This window comes from Ictidomys tridecemlineatus, chromosome 1 (genome assembly GCF_052094955.1).
Source record: "Ictidomys tridecemlineatus isolate mIctTri1 chromosome 1, mIctTri1.hap1, whole genome shotgun sequence".
NCBI lineage: Eukaryota > Metazoa > Chordata > Mammalia > Rodentia > Sciuridae > Ictidomys > Ictidomys tridecemlineatus.
In genome coordinates, this window is record NC_135477.1 from 53,587,444 (window position 1) to 53,613,304 (window position 25,861).

Below are 25,861 nucleotides of genomic sequence, written 5' to 3' on the forward strand. Positions count from 1 at the left end.
GGTTAAGGCTGTAACCCAATCATTTCTTTCCAAACCTTCTTGCATCATCTCACAAATGAGCTTTTGGGGGACATCACATCGACACCATAAACCTATGTCTGTTTCCTAATCTGAAGAATGGGAATAATAATAGTATTCACTTCATATAGTTGTGAGAATTAAATGAGACACTATATGTAAAGTATTTAGAACAATGCTTGGCACATAGTAAATTTCAATAAATCTTAGTATAATTGTTTTATATACATACATATATATAATAATCCTATTAAATATAACTTTTCTGGATTTATATTGCATATAATGCCTGTAGCTTCCATTTTTTGGAAACATATATTTTATTTACTTATTTTTATGTGGTGCTGAGGATTGAGCCCAGTGCCTCACATGTGCTAGTCAAGCGCTTGACCACTGAACTACAACCTCAGCCTGTAGCTTCCATTTTCTTATAAAATCATACAATTTTTTTCAAGTTGTTAAAACTCTACTCTACTACAAGATATATATATATATATATATATATATATATATATATATATATATTTTTTTTTTTTTTTTTTGCAGTGTTGGGAATTGAGTTGAGCTTTACCATTGAGCTATATTCCCAGTTATTTATTTGTTTATTTTTAAATTTGAGACAGGGTCTTTCCAAATTGTTTGAGATTGACCTTGAACTTGCACTGCTCATGCCTTAACCTCCTGAGTTGTTAGGATTAAGGCATGTGTCACTACGTCTGGCTCCCAAGATGATATTTTTATGTCTGCAAAGTATTCCAGAGCCTATAGTTAGGTTACAATTGATTTTTAACAAATATCCTATTATCAGACATATAGGTTGTTTAAAATTATATTTTATTTCTTGAACCTTCTTGTAAATTCTTTTACCACTTCTGATAATCTCTTTAGATGAATTTCTAGAGTTAGAATTGTTGGATCAAAGAATAGGAATAAACTAAAGGCTTTCCACATACGTATGCGTGTGTGTGTGTGTGTGTGTGTGTGTGTGTGTGTGTGTGTAGTATTATCCCAATTGCTTTCCTGAGAGTTTGTACCTACTTATGTCCTCACCAGGACATCATGAGTGTTCATTTATTTGTACCTTCAGTAACAGTGGTCATTATCTCCCTTTAGCGGCTTGATTTATTTGATTACGAGTGAAGTTGAACGTTTTTTTTTTCTGTGTTTATTGGCCAACAGAATAGGCAATTTTCCAGATCACTGGACATTGGATCAGGAAAGCGGGAATCAGTCAGTGGACCTTGACATAGAGCGCATCAGCTGTCTGTGGCCTGCATTTGGCACTGGGCACATGGGGTGTAGAGGCCAGGAGTTAAGTAAAGGGTGTCCAAAACAAACTATCCTACTATATCAGTTTACCCAGAGCTAGCCCTACAGAAGGTCTGTGTTTAAAATAATGAAGTTATTAAAGATATAGGCTGTTTTTTTTAAAAAAAATATTTTATTAGTTGTTGATGGACCTTTATTTATTTATATGTGGTACTGAGAATGGAACTCATGCCTCATACATACTAGGCAAGCGCTCTACCACTGAGCTATAATCCCAGACCCATGGGCTGTACTTAATTTAACAAAAAACGTTGGCAAAATCCAGAAAGGATAAAGAAAAAAAAATAACAATTATACATGTTAGCACTACTGAGAATTTACCATTTGCTTCTACTAATTCGTACTAGAATGTTTTCTAATGGGTTATGAATTAAAAAAATAAAACAACAGCCACAAAAACCAAACTTTCTATTTTTGATGGGTATCATTTTATCTATTTATGTTATTTAAAAACTCCAAGAGGGCTGGGGCTATAGTTCACTGGCAGAGTGCTTGCCTAACATGCGTGAGGCACAGGGTTGGATCCTCAGCACCACATAAAAATTAACAAATAAAATAAAGGCATTCTGTCTATCTACAACTACAAAAAATATCTAAAAAAACCCCTCCAAGATATGTACATAAATATGTGTAAAATGTATATTTTGAAGAATATAATCTATAGTCTTGGGGGAAGAGGGGTATAAGAACTTTTACTTTCTATTCTGTATTGACAAAAATTTTTTCAGAGAGAATTTTTATTTATAAATTACTTAGTAATTTAAACATGCTTACTACTATGCTCTTTAGAATCCTTTCTTTTTCTTCCCTTCCTTTCCCTTCCCATTCCTTCCTCAATCCTTCCCCTCCCTCCCTGCCTGCCTGCCTACTTTCCTTCCTTGTGCTGATTGAATCCAGAGGCTTGCACATGTTAAGTTTGTAATCTACCACTGAACTACACCCCTACCCAGAATATTTAATATTTTAAAATTTAAAAATAAACCTGATTCTCAATTTTATTTTTTATATAAACAGGTTATGGTTTCTGATGGTTAAAGGGAACACGTAAAAAGAAGAAACTCACAATTAATTACAGTTCTTAACAGGAAGTCTAATCCTGTTCTGCTATTCCAAGGGGTTCTCAGTAGAAGCTTAACAAGGAAAAGAACAGGATTAGTCAGGGCTTTCTACATATGTCTATCTAACAGAGTGTGACTTTGACTGTAAAAGTAAAGGTATATTTTTAAAAATTGATTAAGGATGACATAGAGCTGATAAGAAAGAATGTGTTTCTCCTTTGAATCTTATGACAATTTTGAGCTGAGTTGCTCAAGAATTTATTTCTTAAGAGGTTAATTTGATTAAGAGTGGTTAATAAATATTGAACCAAATCATAGTTTCCTAAGCCTGAAGATTTCAGGCATATAAAATGATATTTAAATGATAGGATTTAAAAAAATAAAAATAAAAAAAATAAATGATAGGATTTAAAGTCCAACTGCTTTGTTAACAAAATAACTCAGTTTTTTTCCTCTTTCTTTCTTTTCTTTTTTTTTTTTTTTGTCCTAAGGATTGAACTCAGGGGCACTCAGTCACTTAGCCCCCCCCCCTTTTGTGTATTTTTTAATTTAGAGACAGATTTTACTGAGTTGCTTAGAGCCTTGCTAAGTTGCTAAGGGTGGCTTTGAACTCCTGATCCTCCTGCCTCAGCCTCCTCACCTGCTGGGATTACAGGCATATGCCACTGTGCCTGGCTAATAACTCAGTTGTAAAAGAAATTAGACGAATGACTTTGGACAAGTTACTTAATCACTGATATTTAATAATGGTATTTCATTGAGTTCTTAATGATCAGGTTTTATGTTATTACTCAAAAGTATACAAAAGTTATATACTTTTATATTATCAATCTGATGTAAAGAGAAGGAGACCTAGATACATGGAAGTTGTTTAACTTGCCTAAAATCTCTCATTAGAACTGGGATTTAAAACAAAGCAATAAGATTCCGGAGCTGCATAACTGCTGTTGTCTCCTGCTGCTGTTATTGCAATTGTGATTAATAAAGGCAAGTCTTAGTAATTCACAATAGAGAATAAACAGGAGAGTAAAATAGAATCAAATCATGGAGGGCCCTCATTTTAGCTTGGGCTAAAATTTTTATTTTCCCAATCATTAACCAATCTGCTAATTGGCAACAAAATTATCAGTTTTAGATCATGTCCTTTTTCTTTCAGTTGTGAAATTCTCTTTTTCTTGGAGGTGGGCTGCTGGGGATTGAACCCCATGACACTGCAAATTGTGAAATTCTTTGTAAAAAGGAAAAGGGGTGGATTGGGGATGTAACTTAGTGATAAAAAGTTTGCCTAGCAAGTACAAGGCCCTGAGTTTGATACCCAGCATGGCAGAAAAAAAAAATTAGTGGCAATTATATATTCTTCAAAGAAACTTAAACTGACTACTTTGGACATTTAAGTATATTGAGTTCATAAGTGTTTTGGGCCATCATTTAAAAACAGAATCAAATTAAATTTCCGCTACCACAATATATAATAATACGTATTTCTATTTGAATGGGAGATTTTTATTGATGTTCTCTGAATTTTGTTATTGAAGAAATATTTCTTATACTTAAAAAAAGTCAAATTAGAAATGTAAGGATCAAAATAAAAAGTTGAGCCATGCAGAGTGGGCCTGGCAGTGCACATTTAAAACACCAGCTACTTGGGAGTCTGGGGCAGGAGGATTGCAAGCTCAAGGAGTTACAAAACCCTGTCTTGAAGTAAAGTTTTAAAAAGGGATGGATCATAGTTGCTTAGTTGCTTGCCTAGCATGCACAAGGCTCTGGGTTCAATCCCCAGTACTGTAAGTAAATAAGTACAAACAAATAGTTGGCTGTTTGAGGACTGATGCCCACGGCTTCCTTCATGCCATGTAAATTGTTTTGCTTATTTTTACCACTGATTTTTGTTTTAGGTTGAACAAATCCTGGCAGAATTTAAGGTCAGGGCTCTGGAATGTCACCCCGACAAGCATCCTGAAAACTCCAAAGCTGGTAAGTATTCAATAACAGCTATTTCTGAAGAAAATTAATAGCATAGTAACTTAATTTTCTTTTATCTATTATGCTCAAAGTTATTCTTTTTTTCAATGCCAAAGGTTGTTTTTGCTGTGGAATGGTAGGAAGGGAGAGGACTGCGAAAGATCTTTTCCAATAGCAGTTGCTTAACATCCATTCTTCTTTCTGCTCTGATGTACTGCTTGGTAGTTTAACAGTTGTCCAGTTCATGCTGTATTTCACCAGGTAAGAAGTGTTAACAGGACTTGAGCATGTTTGTCACCAGGTGGTTGTCTTGACAAGAACTCTTGTGCTTTCTTCATTTGGGGGGACCTGAATATGTTCATATATTCTTAATTTTCCCTTTATTGCCAGCGTGTTAATATTATTTAAATATACTATTATAAATTGAAAAAATACAACAAACCAATGATCCTTCTATATAGCCTGTCTCCTTACTGCTTTCCTATCTTTCTTCTTCTCTTCAGAGCCAAAGTTTTAATTTTGATCTTTGCATTTCTAGTATTACTTTTTTAACTGTAAGAAATAATTTTTTAATGATAAAATTCAGAGAACAGCAATAAAAGCTCCTATTCAACAGTAATATGGACTTTGAGAGCTTGTTTGGAGGTTCTAGCAGAACGCAGCTACTCGTATATCCTTGACCAAAGAAGAGTCCTCCTCTATTGGGGAAGGTTGTCTTCTTCGATCGAATGCTCAGTGGTAATATGGATTATTAATTTCCCATTTACCCCACTCTGACTTTCTCCCTGTCTTACTCAGAAATGGATCAGGGACTTCCTATTTGCCAAATTTAAGTTATTTTTAGTTTGTATCTTTTCTGAGCCTGGATCAGAACTTGACACTGTTGACCATACCTTTTTTCTTCTCCTTTCTTTTGAGAGACTAGGTACTGAACATGGCGCCCTGGGCATGCTAGGCAAGCACTCTGCCTCTAACCTACATCCCCAGCCTATACTTCCTTCCTGAAATACTCTTTTCCCTCAACTACCAGGATGACATGTACTTGTAGTTTTCTTCCAGTTTTTTGGGCTGATTTTTCCTTTTTTTTTTTTTTTATGATTCCTTCTCTGCTGCCCTAAGATTCCCTTTTCAGCTGTCTGCTCAGCTTACTCTTGACTTGAGCCTTGTCATGGCTCCTGAATTTGTCCTTAACCCTGTTCTTGCTCCTCTCTTCAGACTGTAGAGATTTCTTGGAAATTTCAATTTCAAAGTTTATCTTGTCAAAAACTGAACTCATTATTCTCCTCTTATTCCCTCAGAATTCTTGCTTATTTTTCTGTTTCTTCATCTCAATGAATGAAACCACCATCCATTCATTTGGCCAAGCAGAAATGACATCTTTTGGGCTGGGAGTGTGGTAGAATGGATTTGACTCCCAGTACCTGAAACAAAGCAAAACAATAACAACAACAAAAAACCCTCATCTCCTTCTTTTCCTTCACATCCATATATGGTTGATTACCAAATGCTGTTGATTTACCTTTCATGTCTCTCTCCCTGTGTCCTCCTCCCTTCATCCTCATGCCATTACCATTTGATATAGGGACAAGCCACTCTCATTTCATGCCTGGATCCCTCTAGGCATTCCTTTAACAACTTCATTCTGCAGATAGTGATTTTTCTCTTCAATTATGGAAAAATAATGGATTTAATATGTGCAAAAAGGAATGGAGTATAACAGATGCCCATGTATGAACCACCCAGCTTAAAACTTTATCATTGCATTTGATGTCTCTGTGTATTCCTACTCTGATTTTTATTTTTAATTTGTTCAATTTTAAAGTTAAAATTTTTTTTTTGTGTGTGTGTGTTTTGTGGGGTTCAAACAAGGGCCTTGCACTATAGTCATATATTTAGATCTTAAATTTGATGATTATGTTTGCTTTATGTTGATGATATGTGTGTAATTTTTCTATAATAAAAATATTATGCTAAGTCCTGTCTGTAACTCCAAGTTGCATAAACCCCAAATCTTCTTTATTTAGCAAAATATTTCCTTGACTTAAAACTGTTTATTAATTTTCTCTAGAAATCATTGTTCCCTTTGTTTGGTTTATATAAACAGATAATTTCTTACATATGAAAGAATATATTAAATATTTAACCATTTTACTCATATGATTTTCCCTTTTTATTAAGGTACAACTAGTTTAAGATAACATGAGCAAACAGAAGTGTAAATTGGATAAATTTATAAATATGTATAAACAATTTAACTGTAGTTTAGTGAAAGATGTAGAACGTTTTTAGCACCCTTAGAAATAATTTTTCATGTCCTGTTCAGAGTTCGCACCTCTCCCATTTTTTAATCTCTTATCACCATTGATTAGCTTTGCCTAGTTTTGTCTGTCATATAAATGAAATCATACGGCATGTACTCTTTTTTGGTGTGGCTCTTTTTGCTAACCCATATTTCATATGTAGCATGTCTTTTTCTGGGCCTTTAGGTACCAGCTCCTTCATGCCATGCACCCCATTTTTCTATCCTCTTTTTCTCTTCACCACCATGCCTAGAGCTCTGTTTCAGCCATTCGTAACTATATTGGATTCTTAATATGCCCTATTATTTCTACTCTTCAGATCACCATGCCTGCTGGCTTCTCCCTGGAATATCCACAAGGCCTGTACACTCCCCTGCCCCAGAGTTGCTTGATTAGGTAATGCTCTTGTGTTAGGTCTCAGCTTAGCCATCACTTCCTCTGGAAAGTCCTGTGTGCCCTGGCTACCTAGAGCACCCATATGTTTGCTTATTAGTTATTCTGAAAGCTCAGTGAGGCAGACCCCCTGCTTGTCTCCTTCACAGTGGTATATCCTCTATCTAGCATAGCTCCTGCAGCAGAGGGCACCTACTCAGCATAATTTCTTGACTTAGTGAATGAATGAATGAATGCAAGAACATTTCTCTAGGAGACATTAACTATCCCTTTGAACTGGAGTTAATGTTAAAATGTTCTGGCATGAAATCACAAAAACTTGATAAACATTTTAAAACAATCACTACTCCAGGTTATTTTTTAACTGAGTTCTTTTCCAGTGAAGCATGACTCTGAGTTGTTTTTCTGTGCCTGACAAACAATATGTGATGAATCACTGTTCAATATCACTATTTCTAGTTGCCATAGTGACGGGGATTTTCATGTATGGGCTGCCTGAGGCTTCTTGTTCAGAAACACTGAACTGTGTAAATGTTGTTTAAAATGAAAAGGTACGCAGACATCAATATCTTCTCTTGTTGGGCCTGCAGATGATATATGATTCAATCTTTGAGATTGTTTTTTAACCTGTTTAAGCATTCTTTTTTTTTTTCAGTTTGGATTAATATAACTCTCTGAAAATTAAAGTGATTCTTTGCAAACTTGGAGAAAGAATAAGGTTGCTGATAAAAAATATTTTAAAATGTTAAAAAAATTCACCCAGATAATGAATTTTAGCTTAACAGAAATTCAGATATAATGGGCAGATTTCAAAATGTATCTAATTATGGGAAAGAGTTATCCTGTAGAGAATCTGTATGCAGGGGAAATTTGAATACACATCTTTTTGGTGCACTAAATGTAGCCTCCCCATTGCCATTATTAATTTGTTAGCATGATAAAGTATTTGTTAGCATGATAGTACCACAATCTGGTTTGTTAGGATTTCTCCTGTCTACCACTTATGAGCTGGTTGACTTTGGACAACCTCTCTGAACCTCAGCATTTGCATAGATAAAATGGGTAGATTAATAGTATATTGCTTCATATATCTACTGTGAATATCAAAAGAGGTATCCAGCATATGGAAAGTACTCTGGAAATGTTGGCAATTATGATTCAGTGGATTTTCTTTTCTTGTTCTTAAGTAGCAGTGCAGTATTTTTAAAAATGAGAGAGGTTTTTTGTTTTGTTTTGTTTTTTTGTTGTTAGTAATCATTGGATCTTCCTCTTAATCATTTAAAAAAAATCCAAATCTAAGCCCTTTAGAAATTCCTTCCTCTTGCCAGATGTGTGTGATGTATGCAGGATTAGTTGTGCTATAGAAATGTTGTCACTGAGCTTAAAAGCTCCTTACTGTTGCTCATTGCCAGCTTCTTATATGTGCAAGAGTCATTGTTTCAAATCAATACTTTATTAACTTCCTTTTTAAATAAATATTTTGTTTTTAGTTGTAGTTGGACACAATACCTTTATTTTTATTTATTTTTATGTGGTGCTGAGAATTGAACCCAGCGTCTTGCACATGCTAGGTGAGTGCTCTACCGCTGAGCCACAACCCCAGCTCCTATTAATTTCTTTTTGTCCATGAAAAAAGGTTTCAGAATAAACTAAGTACCTATGAAATGATATCTTTGTTACTGATGTACAAACTTCAAAGACATTTGGATATTTAAAGAAGGGGAGAAATTTGTCTGTTGCTAACTGCTATCTTTTAATATCTCAGTGTTTTCCTACAGTGTCATCCTTTTTATTTGCTTTCTCCCTTGTTATAGCTTGGATGTTGAATATTACCCAAAGGCCCATATGTTAAAAGCTTGGTCTCTTGTGTTGTGCTATTGGGAGCTGACGGAACCTTTAGAGGTGGGGCCTAGTGGGAGAACTTTAGGTCATTGAAAACATGTTCCTGACTGTGGGACCCTGACCCCTTCATCTTCTTTTTGTATCTTGGCCATGAGGCAAGTGGATTTGATCCACTGTGTACTCCCACCTTGATATGCTGTTTTGCCACAGGTCCAAAGCAATGGGGTCAATTGATCATGGGCTCTAACCTTCAAAACTGTGAGTTGAGGGGCTGGGATTGTGGCTCAGTGGTAGAGCGCTCGCCTCCCACGTGAGAGGCCCTGGGTTTGATCCTCAGCACCACATAAAAATAAATAAATAAATAAGCAAATAAATAAATAAATAAATAAAGGTATTGTGCCCAACTACAACTAAAAAATAAATATTAAAAAAAACTGAGTTGAAATAAGCATTTTTTTCTTTATATGCTATAAATAATATTGAAAGGGAAAGTCTATTACTATTCGGTCTCTCACAGAACCATTATTAACAATAGAAATATTTTTTCATAGATTTTTTTCAAAGTAATTCTGACATCATATTATTATTTCTCATGTAATTATAAATAGAATACAGTTAAAATGTGGTTATAGTAATACAAATTCTTTCATGAAATATGTATTGAAAAGAATCTGTATATTTTCAAAGTAGGCCCACTAGTTAAATCAGAATGTCTATCAAAGGGTTCCAGCATTATTTGCTACACTAAACTCATAAAATGAAATCTCACTTCCCAGAACTGGTAAATGTTTATATTGTGTCATTCATTCAATTAGCTGATACATTCAAGGACAAATATAAACCCAAAGTCATTTTTATTAAATGTAGTAAAGAGGATGGGACATGAAAAAGGCCACATAACAGAAAAGATAAGGTCCCTTTTGTTTTCTGCTTATCCATTGTTGCTGAGGGATTGACATCAGAATAATTCTAAGTGGACTTCTTTCGTTCTGGGATATCTGGTAAGTGAGGCTGACGGTAATGTACAAAGACAAAGTGACTCACAGTTAAAAATGTAAATGTTTACAACTACTGCACTAGTAGTAGCTGGCATGTGTATCCTTGGTGATAATTTAATAGGCTTTTTATTCCTGTTGGAAAAAGTGACATCAGATTCATATATTGGAACATTTACATTTCCATTAGCAACAGGAAGGATTGCTCACTAGGGATGCTTTTTATTAGTTTCTTTTCCTGTAGTTTTCAATTGCCCCCATCTTTAGGATATTTCCTTTAATCTATTAATTGCTGATGCTTCCAGGGGTGATATTAACCATTCTAATAAAATGGTTAATGTTTGGAAACAGCCTGTGCTGACCAGCTTCTGAGCAGCACCCTGGAGGTGTCTTTCTGTGTCAGGCTGTAGCTTAGGATGACAAACCACTTGGAGTGGTTTGTCAGCATGGTGGGGACTTAGGAAAACAGCTTTATTTTTTTACTAACTAGAATACAGAAATAGATCAGAGTTTTCACAATTGATGTGGAGGTGTTGTAGGCACTAACTCTATATTTGCCCCAATATTTTTCTGATTCAGAGGATCTTGGCTACTTTTCATGAGGTATTTTTAAGCACTTTCAAAGTAACTTTAATTGTATGATACTATTAAAATACTCCTAATTCATGAAATATTTTGAAAATTTATGTTATTTCTTTGGTGCCTGGAGCTCAGATAATAGCATTGTAAGACCATTTTCATATGCATGCTGAAGATAGGAAGCACGTATTGATTTGTTCATTCAACTGATCCTTTCTGAGCACCTACTATACTGCTCCAGAAGAAGGGATGCAACAGAGAACAAAACGGATAAGTCTTTGCCTTAATGGAGTTTATACTATGGTAGAAAAGAGAAATCATAAGCAAATAATATTGGGAGTAAGTGTGAAGACAACCGTAGACCAGGGGAGATAAAGGAGTGTGGTGCTGAAGATTTTTTCTCTGTTTCTACTTTTTTTTTTTTAATGGATGCATTTTAAAAAAATATTTATTTTTTAGTTAAGTTGGACACAATGCTTTTATTTTATTTATTTATTTTTATGTGATGCTGAGGCTCAAACCCAGGGCCTCACATGTGCTAGGTGAGCATTCTACTGCTGAGCCACAACCCCAGCCCCCATGGATGTGCAATAACTATACATAATTCATTGTGACATATTTGTATATGAACACAATATAACAATATAATTTGGTCAAAATCATTCCCCAGTATTTTCCCTTTCTCTACCCTCTTCCCTCCCTGTGGCCCCTTACCCTCGACTTTACTGATCTCCCTTTGATTTTCATGAGACCCCCCCTCCCTGACCCTTCTTTTGCTCTCTATCTTCCCCATGTAAGAAAAGACATACTACTGTCAACTTTCTGAGTTTGGCTTATTTCACTTACCATAATGGTCTTGAGTTCCAACTATTTTCCTACAAATGATGTAATTTTATTTTTCTTTATAGCTGAATAAAGCTCCATTGTGTATATATGCTACATTTTCTTTATTCATTCATCCATTGATGGATACCTAGGCTGGTTCTATAATTTAGTTCTTGTGAGCTGCTATAAATATGGGTATGCATGTATCACTGTAGTGTGCTGACTTTAATTCTTTAGGATAAATACCAAGGAATAGTATAGCTGGGTCAAATGGTGGTTCCATTTCTAGTCTTTTGAGGAACCTCCATACTGATTTCCATAGTGTTTGAATTAATTTACAATCCCCCAAAATAGTTTAAAAAATGTTCCTTTTTTCCCTACATCATCTTCAACATTTATTATTGTTTATATTCTTGGTAGCTGCCATTCTAAGTAGAGTGAGATGAAATCTCAATGTAGTTTTGATTTGCATTTCCCTAATTGCTAAAGAAGTTGAACTTTTTGTGGGGTACCGGGGATTGAACTCAGAGGTACTCAACCACTGAGTTGAGTACCACTGAGTCACATCGTCAGCCCTATTTTGTATTTTAATTAGAGACAGGGTCTCACTGAGTTACCTAGCACCTTGCTTCTGCTGAGGCTGGCCTTGAATTTGTGATCCTTCTGCTTCAGCCTCCTGAGCTGCTGGGCTTACAGGTGTGAGCCACCACGCATGGCAATGAAGTTGAACTTTAAAAAAATATTTTTTGCCATTGTATTTCGTCTTTTGAGAAGTATCTGTTTGGTTCATTTACCCATTTATTAATTAGGAGGGGTTTTTTTGGTGGTAAATTTTTTGAGTTATTTATATATTCCAGATGTTAATCCTCTCTCAGAAGAGTAGGTAGCAAAATTTTCTGGCACTCTGTAGGTTATCTCTTCATATCTTCATATTCTTTTTTCTTTTCTTTTTTTTCCTTTTTTTTTTTTTATACCAGGGATTGAACTCAGGGGCACTTGACCAGTCCTATTTTTGTATTTTATTTAGAGACAGAGTCTCACTGAGTTGCTTAGCATCTCAGTGCTGGTTTTGAACTTGTGATCCTCCTAGCTCAGCCTCTGGAGCTGCTGGGATTACAGGTGTGCACCACCGTGCCCCACTTCCTGCATATTCTTAATTGTTTCGTTTGCTGTGCAGAAGCTTTTTAATTTGATGCCATCCCATTTGTCAATTCTTAGTATTATTTTCTGAGCTTTAGTAGTACCATTGAGGAAGCCATTGCATGAAACTGTATGTTGGAGTGTTGTCCGTATATTTCCTTCTAGGAGATGCAAAGTTTCTGGTCTAATTCCTAGGTCTTTCACCCATTTTGAGTTGACTTTTGTGCAGGATGAAGGATAGGGATCTAATCTTATTCTTCCACATATACAAAACCAGTTTTCCCATGGTGCTAGGGATAGAGTGCAGGTACTTACGCATGCTAACACACGCCCTACCACTAAATTACATCTCCAGCTCCACAGTCTCAGTATTATTAATGAATGATGGGATTGAAGAAGAATTTGGGGATCAGAGGACAAAAAATATTGCAGGAAAACGGAAGGAGCAGAAAGGTGATCAAGTGTGGCCTGGAGAGCACAGGCTAGAAGCCTGGCATGCTTGGGTTTGAACCATGGCTCCATTGTTTGAAACTTTGGGACTTGGAACAAGTTACCTTAATCTCTTGTAGCCTTAGATTCTGTAAGATGGGGATAATCATAATAATATCAAACTCATAAAGTTTTTTTTAATGGAAAACTGTGACCATGCTAGGCCCAGCAAAGGGTCTCACACAGAGTAGAAGCTTATAAATGATAATTGTGGTCATGATAATGTTTTCTATTTATAATTTTATGTTTGGCCCTTTCACAAATTGTCTTGTGTGGTTTCAGATAGTTTTAGAATAATTTCATTTAAAAAATTTTCATACAGTAAAATTGACTTTTTGGCACACAGTTTTATTAGTTTTAACATCTATATAGAATCATGTAATCAGCATCATAATCAGGATACAAAACTTTCATCACCTCTACAGATAATTTTTAATTATTATTTTTATTGATGTATATAATTGTATATAATAGGAGATTCATGATGCTGTATTTGTCTCTGCACGTAACATATTTTGATCAGTCGTATTTCCCAGTGCCTTCCCTTCTCCTCCCTTCCTCCCTACCCTTGATCTGTTTGCTCTACTTTACTGATTTCCTTTTTGTTTATTATTATTTTAATCAGTGCATTATAATCATGTATGTAAGTGGGATTTATTGTGGTATATTCATACATAAACACAGCGTAATTTAGTAGATTTCATTCCCCAGTACTTCCCCATCCCTTCCCCTTTTCCCTCCTTCTCAGTCCTCTTTCTCTACTCTATTGTCTCCCTTCTATTTTTGTGAGATCCTTTGTGTGTATGTGTGTGTGTGTGTATAACATGGGGTATCTTTCCATTTATATACACACACACACACACACATATACACACAAAGGTTTTATTTGTGTTGCTTAAAAAATATATATATTTTAAGCAACACAAATAATTGTATACCACAGATATAATTCACATACTATAAATCCACCTTTTAAGGTACGTTTCAGTGGTTTTTAGCATATTCAATGTTATGCGACCATTGCTACTGTCTAATTTCAGAACATTTCATCACAAGAAGAAACCTCATACTTGGAGGGAAGCAGTCACTTCCCATTCCTAGTAGCTACTAATCCACTTTATTTTGAATATTTCATATAAATAAGAATCATACAATATGTAGTCTTTTGTGATTGGTTTCCTACATTTATTTATCCATGTTGTAGCACATATCAATTATTTCATTTCTTTTTTTAATAGATGAATGATAATTCCTTAATATTATTTATGTAGATATACCATTTTTTTTTATGTGTGTGTTATGGTGCTGGGGATTGAACCCTTAGCTTTGTGCATGTGAGGCAAGCACTCTACCAACTGAGCTATATCCCCAGCCCAGATATACCACATTTTGCTTATCGATTTGTCAGTTAATAAACATTTGGGATGTTCTACCTTTTGGCCATTATGAATAATGCTGCTATCATAAGCCAGTATTTGCATGGATGAATGCTTTAATTTCTCACCATATATAGGTGGTTTTAAATTGTTGGGTTATATGGTGAATCTGCTTAACATTTTGAGGAATTGAGAAACTGATTTTCAAAGTTGCTACACCATTTTGAATTCCAGTCTGCCATGTATGAGTGTTCCTATTTCTTTATATCCTATCCTGTTCAGTGGTAGGATGCTTGCCAGTTGTTATCATCATTCTATTTTAGCCATCCTGATAGGTGTAAAGTGCTACTGTACTGTGGTTTTGATTTCTATATTCTTGAAATTGATGCTGAGTGTCTTTTCATATGTTTATTGGCTATTTGTGTATCTTATTTGAAGAAATGTCTAAACCTTTTACCCATTTTGTTATTGAGTCATCTTATTAATGAGTTGTAAGAGTTCTTTACAAATTTTAGATATAAGTACCATATCAGATCTATGATTTGCCAATATTTTTTCCTATTCTATGGGTTGTCTTTTTACTTTATTGATGATACTCTTTTTCTTTGTGCTGGGATTGAACCTGAGTTATTGTACATGCTAGGCAAATGCTCTATCACTGTGCTATTCCTATTCATTTTTTTTTTTTTTTTAGACAGGGTCTCACTAAGTTGCCCAGGGTGGCTTTGAACTTGGTATCCTACCTAGCCTCTCCAGTAGCTAGGATTGTCGGCATATATCCCCACATCCAGCATTGATGGTACTCTTTGAAGCACACAGTTTTAATTTTGATGTAATTCACTTAATTTATTTTTGTCATTGTTGTTTTTATTGTTGCTTAGGCTTTTGGTGTCATTTGTAAGGAGCCATGCCTAATCTAAGGTCACAAAATTTACTCCTAGGGATTTTCTTAAGAGTTGTATAGTGTTAACTCTTACTTTTCAATCTGTAATCCATTTTAAGTTCAAAAAATTTATATATGGTTTTAATAAGGATGCAAATTCAGTTTTTTATGTGGATATCTAGTTGTTCAGAACCATTTGCTGAGAAGACTGTTCTTTCCCAACTGAATTGTCTTGGTACTCTTGTCAAAAATCAATTGACTGGGGGCTGGGATTGTGGTTCAGTGGTAGGGTGCTTGCCTAGCACATTTGAGGGCCTGGGTTTGACTCTTAGCACCACATAAAAATAAATAAATAAAATAAGGGCATTGTGTCCAACTACAACTAAAAAATAAATATTAAAAAAACCCAATTGACTATATGTTAGGTTTTATTTCTGGATTCTCAATTCTATTGCATTTATCTACATGTCTATCCTCAAGTCACAATAATTCTTTTCTCATTACTGTTCTTTGAGGAAATTTTGAAATTAAGAAGTATGAGTCCTCCAACTTTGTTCTTATTTTTCAAGATTGTTGGAGCTATTCTGAGTTTCTTACATTTTACATATTTTAAGATTTTAATACTAGTTTGTCAATTTCTGTACAAAAAGTAAATGGGATTTCAATAGAAGTTGTTGAATCTGAAGATCAATTTGGGGAATATTACCACTTTGGCAATATCAAATCTTCCAATTCAGGAACATGGGGTATCTTTTTTTTTTTTTTTTTTTTAAGAGAGAGAGAGAGAGAGTGAGAGAGAGAGAGAGAGAGAGAGAGAGAGAGAGAGAGAGAGAGAGAATTTTAATATTTATTTTTTAGTTTTCGGCAGACACAGCATCTTTGTTTGTATGTGGTGTTGAGGATCCAACCCGGGCCGCACACATGCCAGGCGAGCGCGCTACAGCTTGAGCCACATCCCCAGCCCCCCATGGGGTATCTTTCCTTTTATTTGGATCTTCTTTAATTTCCTTCAACAGATTGTGTTGTTTTCAGTATGTTTCTGCACTTCTTTTGTTAAAAATTTTTCTGAGTGTTTTTATTCTTTTCGATGCTGTTATAAAATGGAATTGTTTCCTTAATTTTTTTTCAGATTGTTCATTGCTAATGTGTAGAAACAGTTGATTTTTGTATATCAAGCTTGTTTTGTGTCCTGCTCTATGTGAAGTTTTAACTTTACGGGGATAGAGTAGCGGTAGTGGGGGCAATAGAGACTTTGGAAGTATTTCCAACAGGGCCATGAAACGTTTCTCTTGCATGCCATCTAGTCACACAGGTCAGTGACAAAGCTACTACTTACTGAGCACCTACAACATTATTTACTGTACTCAAAGCTTCCCAATAGTTTTCCATTGCTCTGATGACAAAACAAAATGAAACACAAAAACAAACAAACACAAAACTAGAATCCTTAGCATGACATTGAAGGCTCAGGATGACTAGGCTTTTGTTCAGTGCTTGACGACCCCATCCCTCACTGTTCTTCTCCTGGCTCTGTGTCCTTTAGCCTCGTTGACAATTTCAACTTTCTCTAAATTATCATTACCATGTTTCTTCCTGCCTTAAACCTTCATTCATACTGTCCCTGTTGCTTGGTCACTACTTCCCACTAACATCCTAGTAGACAAAATTCTATTTTCCCAATGTTTGTGAATTTCTGTCTCTTTTGCTAATACTGTCTGTTATTCACAACTGTGTTGTCCTCACCTCAGACAGTTCCTGGAACATGTAAAGACAGTGGATAAGCTGTGTGTCAGGCATTTTATATACATTATCTCCCTTGTCTTTATGATACACTTTATAAACGAGGAAACTAAAGCTGAACTACGTAAACTAGCCTTAGATCATATAACTAGTAAATGGCAGAGCAATGATTCTAGAAAGATCTTCTGATGGTTTGAATTTTAAACTAGCCCTTCCAAGAAAGAGGTTCTCATTTCTTGATTTGTTTTCCAGTGGAGACTTTTCAGAAACTGCAGAAGGCAAAAGAGATTCTGACCAATGAAGAGAGTCGAGCCCGCTATGACCATTGGAGAAGGAGCCAGATATCGATGCCATTCCATCAGTGGGAAACTTTGGCTGACTCGGTGAAAATGGTGGGTTTCTCTCTGGGGGGTGATGTAGATCTGTGAGGCTCAGGCTACTCATGGATTAAACTCATGAGTTATCTTAAAGAGTTGTTATGGCTTGGGTATGAAATATTCCCCAAGGACTCATGTGCTGAAGATTCGGTCCTCATTGCAGCAATGTTCAGGGCTTTTGGAAAGTGGTTGAATCATGTGGTCAACCACTCATCAGGGCAATAATCTGTTAAATGCTGAATGGACACCTGGGAAGTTGTGGAAACCGAAAGTAGGTGAGGCTCTGTTGGAGGAGGTAGGTCACTGGGGATGTGTATATCTCATTCCTGTTTCCTTCCTTTCTGTCTGTCTGTTTGCTTCCCAGCAGAGCTGCCTTAGAGCCAGCTAAGCAAGAGCTGAAACCTCTGAAACTGTGAGCTAAAATAAAGCCTTCCTCCTTTAAGTTGTTTATATCAGGTATTTTGGTCCTAATGATGAAGAGCTTGTTAACCCAAGACTCAATAGGCAATAAGATGGAGAAGACCAAAAAGTTGGTAGGGTCTGTGTTTAACTCAGTGCTTACAAAATCCTGAGAGACGAAATTCAGAACAGAGGCAATGAATCAGAGCCAGAAGAGCCTGTGACTACATTTTTCAGTCTCTTTGGCTGTTTGTTTCAGTATATAAACTTCCTGTTTTCATTTACATTTCATTTTATGAGTTCTAATAAATGTGCTTCTAAAGTTGTTCATATATTGAATTTCAAAACATTGCAAATTCATTTCTACCATCTTTTTTGTTCATATAAGCTTGTTCTTTTTTTAAGGCTTATAAATTCATTAAAAAAGAAAAAAAAAACAGGATCCCTTTAGTCAGAGAGAACTGTAAGTTATTCTTATCGCATTCTGATTAAACCATTGTGTTACTTTTCTTCATACCATTAAAAAAAACTACATATCAAAACAATCACAGAATAAGAAGGGCTGCGGGTGTAACTCAGTGGTAGAGCTCATGCTTAGCATGTGCAAAGCCCTGAGTTCAATCCTCAGTACACTAATAATTAAATAAATCACTGTAATTACTCTTATGTACTTATTTTGTTTACATTGATCTTTATATTATAAAGCAATGTAATTAAAAATTTTATTATTTTAGGCATCAATTATTATCCAGTTTCTTCTAATTGGAATACTCCTGTGACTTGAGACTTTAAATATAGAAATTACTTTACAGGCAAGTTTTTAGGGATATTTGTTAGAATTAGTCTACAAAGTGATTCATATCTCTTAAATTATAGCCCTTTAGGGTTATATTTAGATTTTCTTTATAGTTTTAATTTTAAGACGATTGAAGAAAATATGTTTTATATAAAAGGCTTATAAGACTAAGGCAAGGTCTTTCAAATAACTCGGAGAAATTAATGCAAAACTCTCAAAGTATTTAGTTAAAACCACTCTATATAAAATGTCAACTTTTTTTCATCTCAGAATGAAATGTATAGACCTATGAATTTGTTTAAGGTGGGTTAATTATTTATGAGAAACTAACATATGCTTATTGTATATATACATAAAATAACTAGGGGAACCTTTCAAAAAAAAAAGTGGCTTAACTTCACTTATTCAGAACTAAGGTTCTTCTCTTTTTCACTATTTATATCCAAGGTTCCTTAATAACGCTAGCTAAGTAAACATTATTCTGCTAACTCTGATTATTTTCAGTCTCTTAAGTATGAAACTCTTAACTGCAACTGAATTAGTCTCCCTTGCTGTTCTAAACCCTTCTGACCTATAGATCATTTTTCTTCATAATCCATTCAACTGTCACTTAATTTTTTAATAGCTGATATCAATTTAGCTGTGGATTTTTCAAAACTCTTCTCTAAATTTCCACTTTAATTATGTTGCCAAAGTCTTTCTATTTAATACTAATTTCTTGTCTCCAAATGCATTATTTCTGCTTTGAGTTTGGCTTAACCATGAACTGTTGGAGATCTTTCAGTAATTAAATTTTAGATGTTACTGGCTATGTCATTTATCTTCTCTGCAAAGATGAAGTAGAATGCTAGGCTGGCCTTTGGTTTCAGATTTATTTTTATTGATGGTACAAAAATGATGAGATGTGTATCTCTCTGCTTTTAAATCAGCAGTGATTTCTTTTTTCTCTTATGATCTTTTTTGTTTGGTTGAAAGCTGGTTGTTTCTGAATTCCTTTTGTTCTTTACCTCAGTGGACTTGGAATTCCTATACTCAATTTTTATCTGATGTGGAGTTTCACTGTTGTTGTATTCATATATGAACATAGGAAAAGACAGTAGAATGAATTGGACATAACTGTCCTATGTTCATATATGAATATACCAATAGTGAAATACTACCATTAAGAATGGGATCCTAATTAGCGTAAGTTATACTCCATGTATGTATAATATGTCAAAATACACTATTGTCATGTATATCTAAAAGAACAAATTTTAAAAAATAAATAAAATAAAATAATAAAATGAAATCTTGGTGTTATATATAAAAAAATGACCCTGTCTCAAAATAATTTTCAAAAGCTAAAAAAATTACATAATATGTTTATATCCATATGTATATACACACATACATAGTGTATATACACATATTAACACTAGATGAATAAATGTTAATAGCTAAATATATATGGCTAGTTACATATGTATTATACTTATGTATGGATATTTATGTCCATTAATTAATTAATTAATTTTAGGAAGGAAAAGTTTATCTGGGTTTCACAGTTTCAGAGGTCTCAGTCCATAGAAGGCTGGCTCCATTTTGGGAGATTTGAGGTCAGGCAGAACATCATGGCAAAAGTTTATGGTGGAGTAGAGTGGTTCAGAACATGATGATCAGGAAGCAGAGAGAACTCTCCTCACCAGGACAAAATATAATCCCCAAAGTCATGCCCCTGATGGCCCACCTCCTCCAGGCACACACTACCTGCCTTTAATTCTACCCAGCTAATCCCTATGAGGAGATTAATTCACTGATTGGATTAAAGCTCTCATAATCTGATTATTTCACCTCTAAACTTTCTTGAATCGTTCACACATGAGCTTTGCAGGGGGGCACTTAATATCTAACCAAAACACATGTAAATGGCTTCAACCACTTTAAAAAACTTAATTAATTCAACTATCTGTACATCACTCAGTAGACTTTCTGTAATTTTCTTTTTGTTCTAACCCTAAAAGGTTAGGAGTGATTGATGTATGGGAGAGCCTCATCTCTTTCTGTAAATTTTTTTTGTTGTTGTTGTTGAGACTGGTCTTGTACTCCCAGGCTGAAGTGATCCTCCTACTTCTGCATTCTTAGTACTGGAACTATAGATATGGTCTCTCTCTGGTGCTGAGGATCAAACTCAGGGCTTTGTACCCGTTAGGCAAACATGCTACCCCTGAGCTCCACCCTGAGCTCGATAGAATATCTGTCACATTTTAATTGTTGCTTTTTCTCTTTGTGTATTTCATTTGTTTATCCTTTTACATTCATACTCTGGAGAAATAAATAAATAATGATTATCAATTGTTCATCACCTAATAGAATTTTGTCTATCCTTTTGTAGATAAGCATTACCATTAGGGTTTTAGGTTATAGGCTTTACTTATGCCATTCTGACAATAAAATAGTTATAACTTTAGGATTTGAATTTCAGATGACTTGCCCTGCACATATTATAGATTGTTGAATCTCATAAAATGTCTTTCCTCTGGTGGTCAATCTTGTGTTAACTGCCTTTTATTTAAGCAGGATAATCACTGTGGAAGGAAAAGCATTGGTTGAAAGCAATATTTGTCCTCACACCTACAATTTAGGACAAATTTCAAGGTATTTTTTTTTTTTGCAGCATAACACACAGGATCATGTCTCAGTTCTCTCCTTTGGGAGAATGCCTCAAATGAGCCATAGGTGTGACGAACTTCCACTACCCACAAGTGATAAAACTGTAACTACTATCCCTCCTATATTCCGAGTCTCTGTCACTTCACTAGCCATTTATTTCTCTTTTCCTTTTCTAGAAGTTCCTCCTGATAATTTCATTTGTAAAAAATATTTTAAGAATTCACCTAGATCAATTAATAATACGTTTGAAATTTCAATGGAGATATATGGAGTTGGTTTTAAACAGGGTTGAGGGTGAGAGTTTTAGTAATCTAGGCCTTTGGGACCCTGGGAACTTGAAAACAGATTTTGTAGCTCAGAAATTTAGAGAACTTCATCTTTGTCATTCAGGATATGGATAGCTCTTTTCCTCTCTTGCTCCAAAATAGATGGCAGATTGGCTTTAGGAAGGCTGCTGGCGAATGACTGTAGTGAAGCCACAATCAAAATAAAGCTGAGAAAAATTCTCATAAGCTGTTAAAATTGTTCCATGCCACATCAATTGCTATAAATTTTATAGAAGCTATTAGAAACACATTTTGGTGAACTGATCATTTGACAAATTGATTGCTTCTGGGAGGGCTTTTTGGGGCTTCCTGTCACCTTCACACGGACCTCTTTGTCTGTTGATTGTTTCTGGGTTCTCAGCTGGGTGAGGTGTCTTTGGGATGAGTCCAGTTGGCCACAGACTACCAGGGAAGCTTCCTACTATGTCCACATGGCAATAGTTTCTCCAGCCAGATGGGAAACAGTGTGCAATTCAACACCTTCTGGGCCTGTTCAACAGGCAATCTGTCCTAATTGGATGTTTTCCAAAAGCAGGTCAGGAATCACCAAGCAAGTAAAAAATTCACTCAAAGTGATCCAGGAAAAAAAAAATAACCAATTTTGTACAGTTATTCAGCTGAGCTATGACATATCTGAGTCAATTGTTTCTTTTTTCTATTTGTCCCAGTGTTTAATGGCATGTAGGTTAAAATTTTATTTGCCAGTGTTGACCAAGGTCTAGAGTGTGAGAAAATGAGAGGGAGAGAGGGGGAAAGAAAGGGGAGGGGGAGATAGATAGTTTCATTAAGGAAAACTGGTGAACAAGTTAATTTTGAAGGCAGAATAACAACATATCAGACCGGTTTTTCATTTTTCAGGACTGGTGACCTTTGCCCATAGGCTTGGTTTCTGTTTTATGTTAGTTCATTCCATGCATACACTGACTCTCAGCCTTGTCCATTTAATTATTTTGCTGTACAGACTCTTCTTTTTTTTTTTTTCGAGAGAGAGAGAGAGAGAGAGAGAGAGAGAGAGAGAGAGAGAGAGAGAACTTTTAAAATATTTATTTCTTAGTTTTTGGCGGACACAACATCCTTGTATGTGGTGCTGAGGATCGAACCCTGGCTGCACGCATGCCAGGCAAGCGCTCCACCACTTGAGCCACATCCCCAGCCCCAGACTCTTCTTCTTTTACTCTTTTTAAGTCTCTGTCAATTGCTTTCATTTAATATTTTTATTGGCGCTCATTCTATTTAAATGAATCATTCTAGCTGGGTGCAGTGGCACACACCTATAATCTTAGCATCTTGGGAGGCTAAGACAGGAGGATCAGAAGTTGGAGGCCAGCCTCAGCAATTTAGCAAGGCCCTAAGCAACACAGTGAGACCCTATCTTTATTTTTTTTTTTTTTTTTTTTTTTTTTTTTTTTTTTTTTTTATATTTATTTTTTAGTTCTCGGCGGACACAACATCTTTGTTGGTATGTGGTGCTGAGGATCGAACCCGGGCCGCACGCATGCCAGGCGAGCGCGCTACCACTTGAGCCACATCCCCGAGACCCTATTTTTAAAAAAAAAAAAAAAAAAAGCTGGGAATGTAGCTCAGTGGTGAAGCACCTCTGGGTTTAATCCCCAGTATACACATCCCACCATAATGTTGTTATGTCCATCTGATACCCTGGTGGAGCTGAGAAATACACTTTATGTGCAGAAATGAGTGATTTGCAGGCTATCTGTTCCAATAGCCCAGGCTGCTTAGCATCACTCTTGCATTCATCCCTGATTGTACAGAAAGCACCAGAAGCACTTGTAAATGAGGTTAGATATAGTTTGGATCTTTTTTCACATATTTCTATAATTGGGATTAGCAGACACAGGAATCTGATGATAAAATATTTTAATCTATCTTACACGTAAAGGGAAGAAGACAAGTCTCATAATACCTTTTTACTGAGGACTTTCAAATCACTTATTATAAGTGAGTCATTATAGACCATAGGCATTTTGATTTTAAGAGAGAAACATCATGTACAGGCCACTTGGCCAACTTATGATATTTACAGATCACATTTCCAGCTGTCTGTGCCCTGAGTGCTTCAATTTCTTATTCTCTGTTTTTCAATAACCTGTCTAATATCCTTTCCCCTCTTTCAGAGGAAGCCACTGGCCGGCTTTTTCTATTCAATGCACTTGAAAAAAACCAAAGCAACCCAATAACAAATCCAAAACACCAAAGCCAAGGGACTCTTTTTTTTTTTTTTTTTTTAACATTGGTTGAGGCCATTATTTCTTTAAAATAAACTTTTTTTTTGTTTTTGAAATCAAACCTACAGAGAAATGCATAATACCTGCATTTACAAGTTAGCACTGGTTGTGAAGTGTTTACTTGGTAAACATCCCAACACATACTGTTGGCATCCAGTGGCTTCCTCCTTTTTACAATTATAATTACACATCTTAATTTTCAAATCTAGTTTTCTTCTAATTATATATATGTATATGATCATATATTCATATATGTATATATTATTTTCACATAAAGTTTGGAGAATGCTTAAATAAAATAAATAAACTTACAATCCTGCTATGCAGGCACAACCCCAGTTAACATTTTATTTTTATTATTTTTTTAAATAAATATTTATTATATTTTTAGGTGTAGATGGACACAACATAATGCCTTTATTTTTATGTGATGCTGAGGATCGAACCCGGTTCTTGCCCGTGCTAGGCGAGTGTTCTACCACTGAGCCACAATCCCAGCCCCAACATTTTATTTTTTTAATTAAATTTTTTTTTTGTGAATGATCAGAATGCCTTTATTTTATTTGTTTATTTTTATGTGGTGCTAAGGATTAAACCCAGTGCCTCACATATGCCAGGCAAGTGCTCTGCCACTGAGCCACAGCCCCTGCCTCCCAGTTAACCTTTAAAAAAATTTTTTTTAGATGTTGATTGACCTTTATTTTGTTCATTTACTTATATGCGGTGCTGAGAATTGAACCCAGTGCTTCACACATGCAAGGCAACTGCTCTGCCACTGAGCCCTAACCCCAGCCCACCAGTTAACCTTTTGGTGCATTTCCTTCCATTTTTCCCCCCTTTGAGTGTGAGAATTGATTACACTGAATAATGGCAATGACTGTTTTATAAGTGGTTCTTGGATCTTGGATCTTGGCATTGATTAGTCTTGGATTGAATTTATATGGGGAAAAGAATTCAGGGTGATTCTTCCTTAGAGTTAAGAAGAGATAAGCTGAAGTGAATAAATGACTTATTTGACTGGATTAGGACAGAAGGTTTGAATATACTTATGGTTTGAAGTTGTATGGAATGATATATTGTTCTTTAATCTATCTATATATTTTATCTATATTCATATTATATACATATGTATCTGCATATCGATTTCTGTCTATATTTGAATATATTCATCTATCGCGGGCGTGTGTGTGTGTGTGTGTGTGTGTGTGTGTGTGTGTTGCTGGGGATTGAACCCAGGGCCCCACACATACTAGGCAAGTGCTCTACCACTGAACTAACATCCCTTGCCCTTCATCTATCTTGTAAAGTTGTTGAGATTATGCTATTTATGATGATTTTATCCTGTTTCATTAATATCACATCATTATCACATCATAAACTCCAAATTTATAAAAACAAATAAAAACAGAATTAAAAGACTCTAAGAAGGCATTTTACCCTTTTGTACTTACCCTTTCTTTTTGATGAGGTCATTATGGCTCCTACTTGTAAGGCTAGTACTAGTCCTGAGACAAGTGATAAGAAATTGTGGTATCTGTCAAGCCCTTATTAAAAGGTGGCTCATACTTTCCAGGAATAAGTACACCAAGATGAAAAGCAAGATGCCCCTCATGTCAGGGGACATCAGAGGAGACAGCTCCTTCTGTGGTCTGTGGCACAGTTTTTATTTTATCTATCTATCTATCTATCTATCTATTTATTTATAAAGAGAGAGTGAGAGAGGAGAGAGAGAGAGAGAGAGAGAGAGAGAGAGAGAGAGAGAGAGAGAGAGAGAGAAAGAGAGAGAGAGAGAATTTTTTTTTTTAAAACATTTATTTCTTAGTTCTCGGTGGACACAACATCTCTGTTTGTATGTGGTGCTGAGGATCGAACCCGGGCCGCACACATGCCAGGCGAGTGCGCTACCGCCTGAGCCACATTCCCAGCCCCTTATTTATTTATTTTAAAAAGAGAGAGAGAGAGAGAGAGAGAGAGAGAGAGAGAGGAGAGGAGAGAGAGAGAGAGAGAGGAGAGAGAGAGAGAGAGAGAGAGAGAGAGAGAGAGATTTTTAAAATATTTATTTATTTATTTTTTAGTTTTCGGTGGACACAACATCTTTGTTTGTATGTATGTGGTACTGAGGATCGAACCCGGGCCGCA

At 35.5% G+C, this 25,861-nt stretch overlaps 1 protein-coding gene across 3 annotated transcripts in view; it reads left to right on the top strand.

The window, feature by feature from the left end:
- Positions 1-25,861, top strand: part of Dnajc12 (DnaJ heat shock protein family (Hsp40) member C12) — a 42,719-nt gene that overhangs the window by 6,951 nt on the left and 9,907 nt on the right. For all 3 annotated transcript variants that reach the window (XM_078041330.1, XM_078041332.1, XM_078041328.1), the window contains 2 exons: positions 4,301-4,379; positions 17,182-17,321. In XM_078041330.1, coding sequence (XP_077897456.1) covers positions 4,301-4,379; positions 17,182-17,321 — 219 coding nt within the window. The remainder of the gene's footprint in view (positions 1-4,300; positions 4,380-17,181; positions 17,322-25,861) is intronic.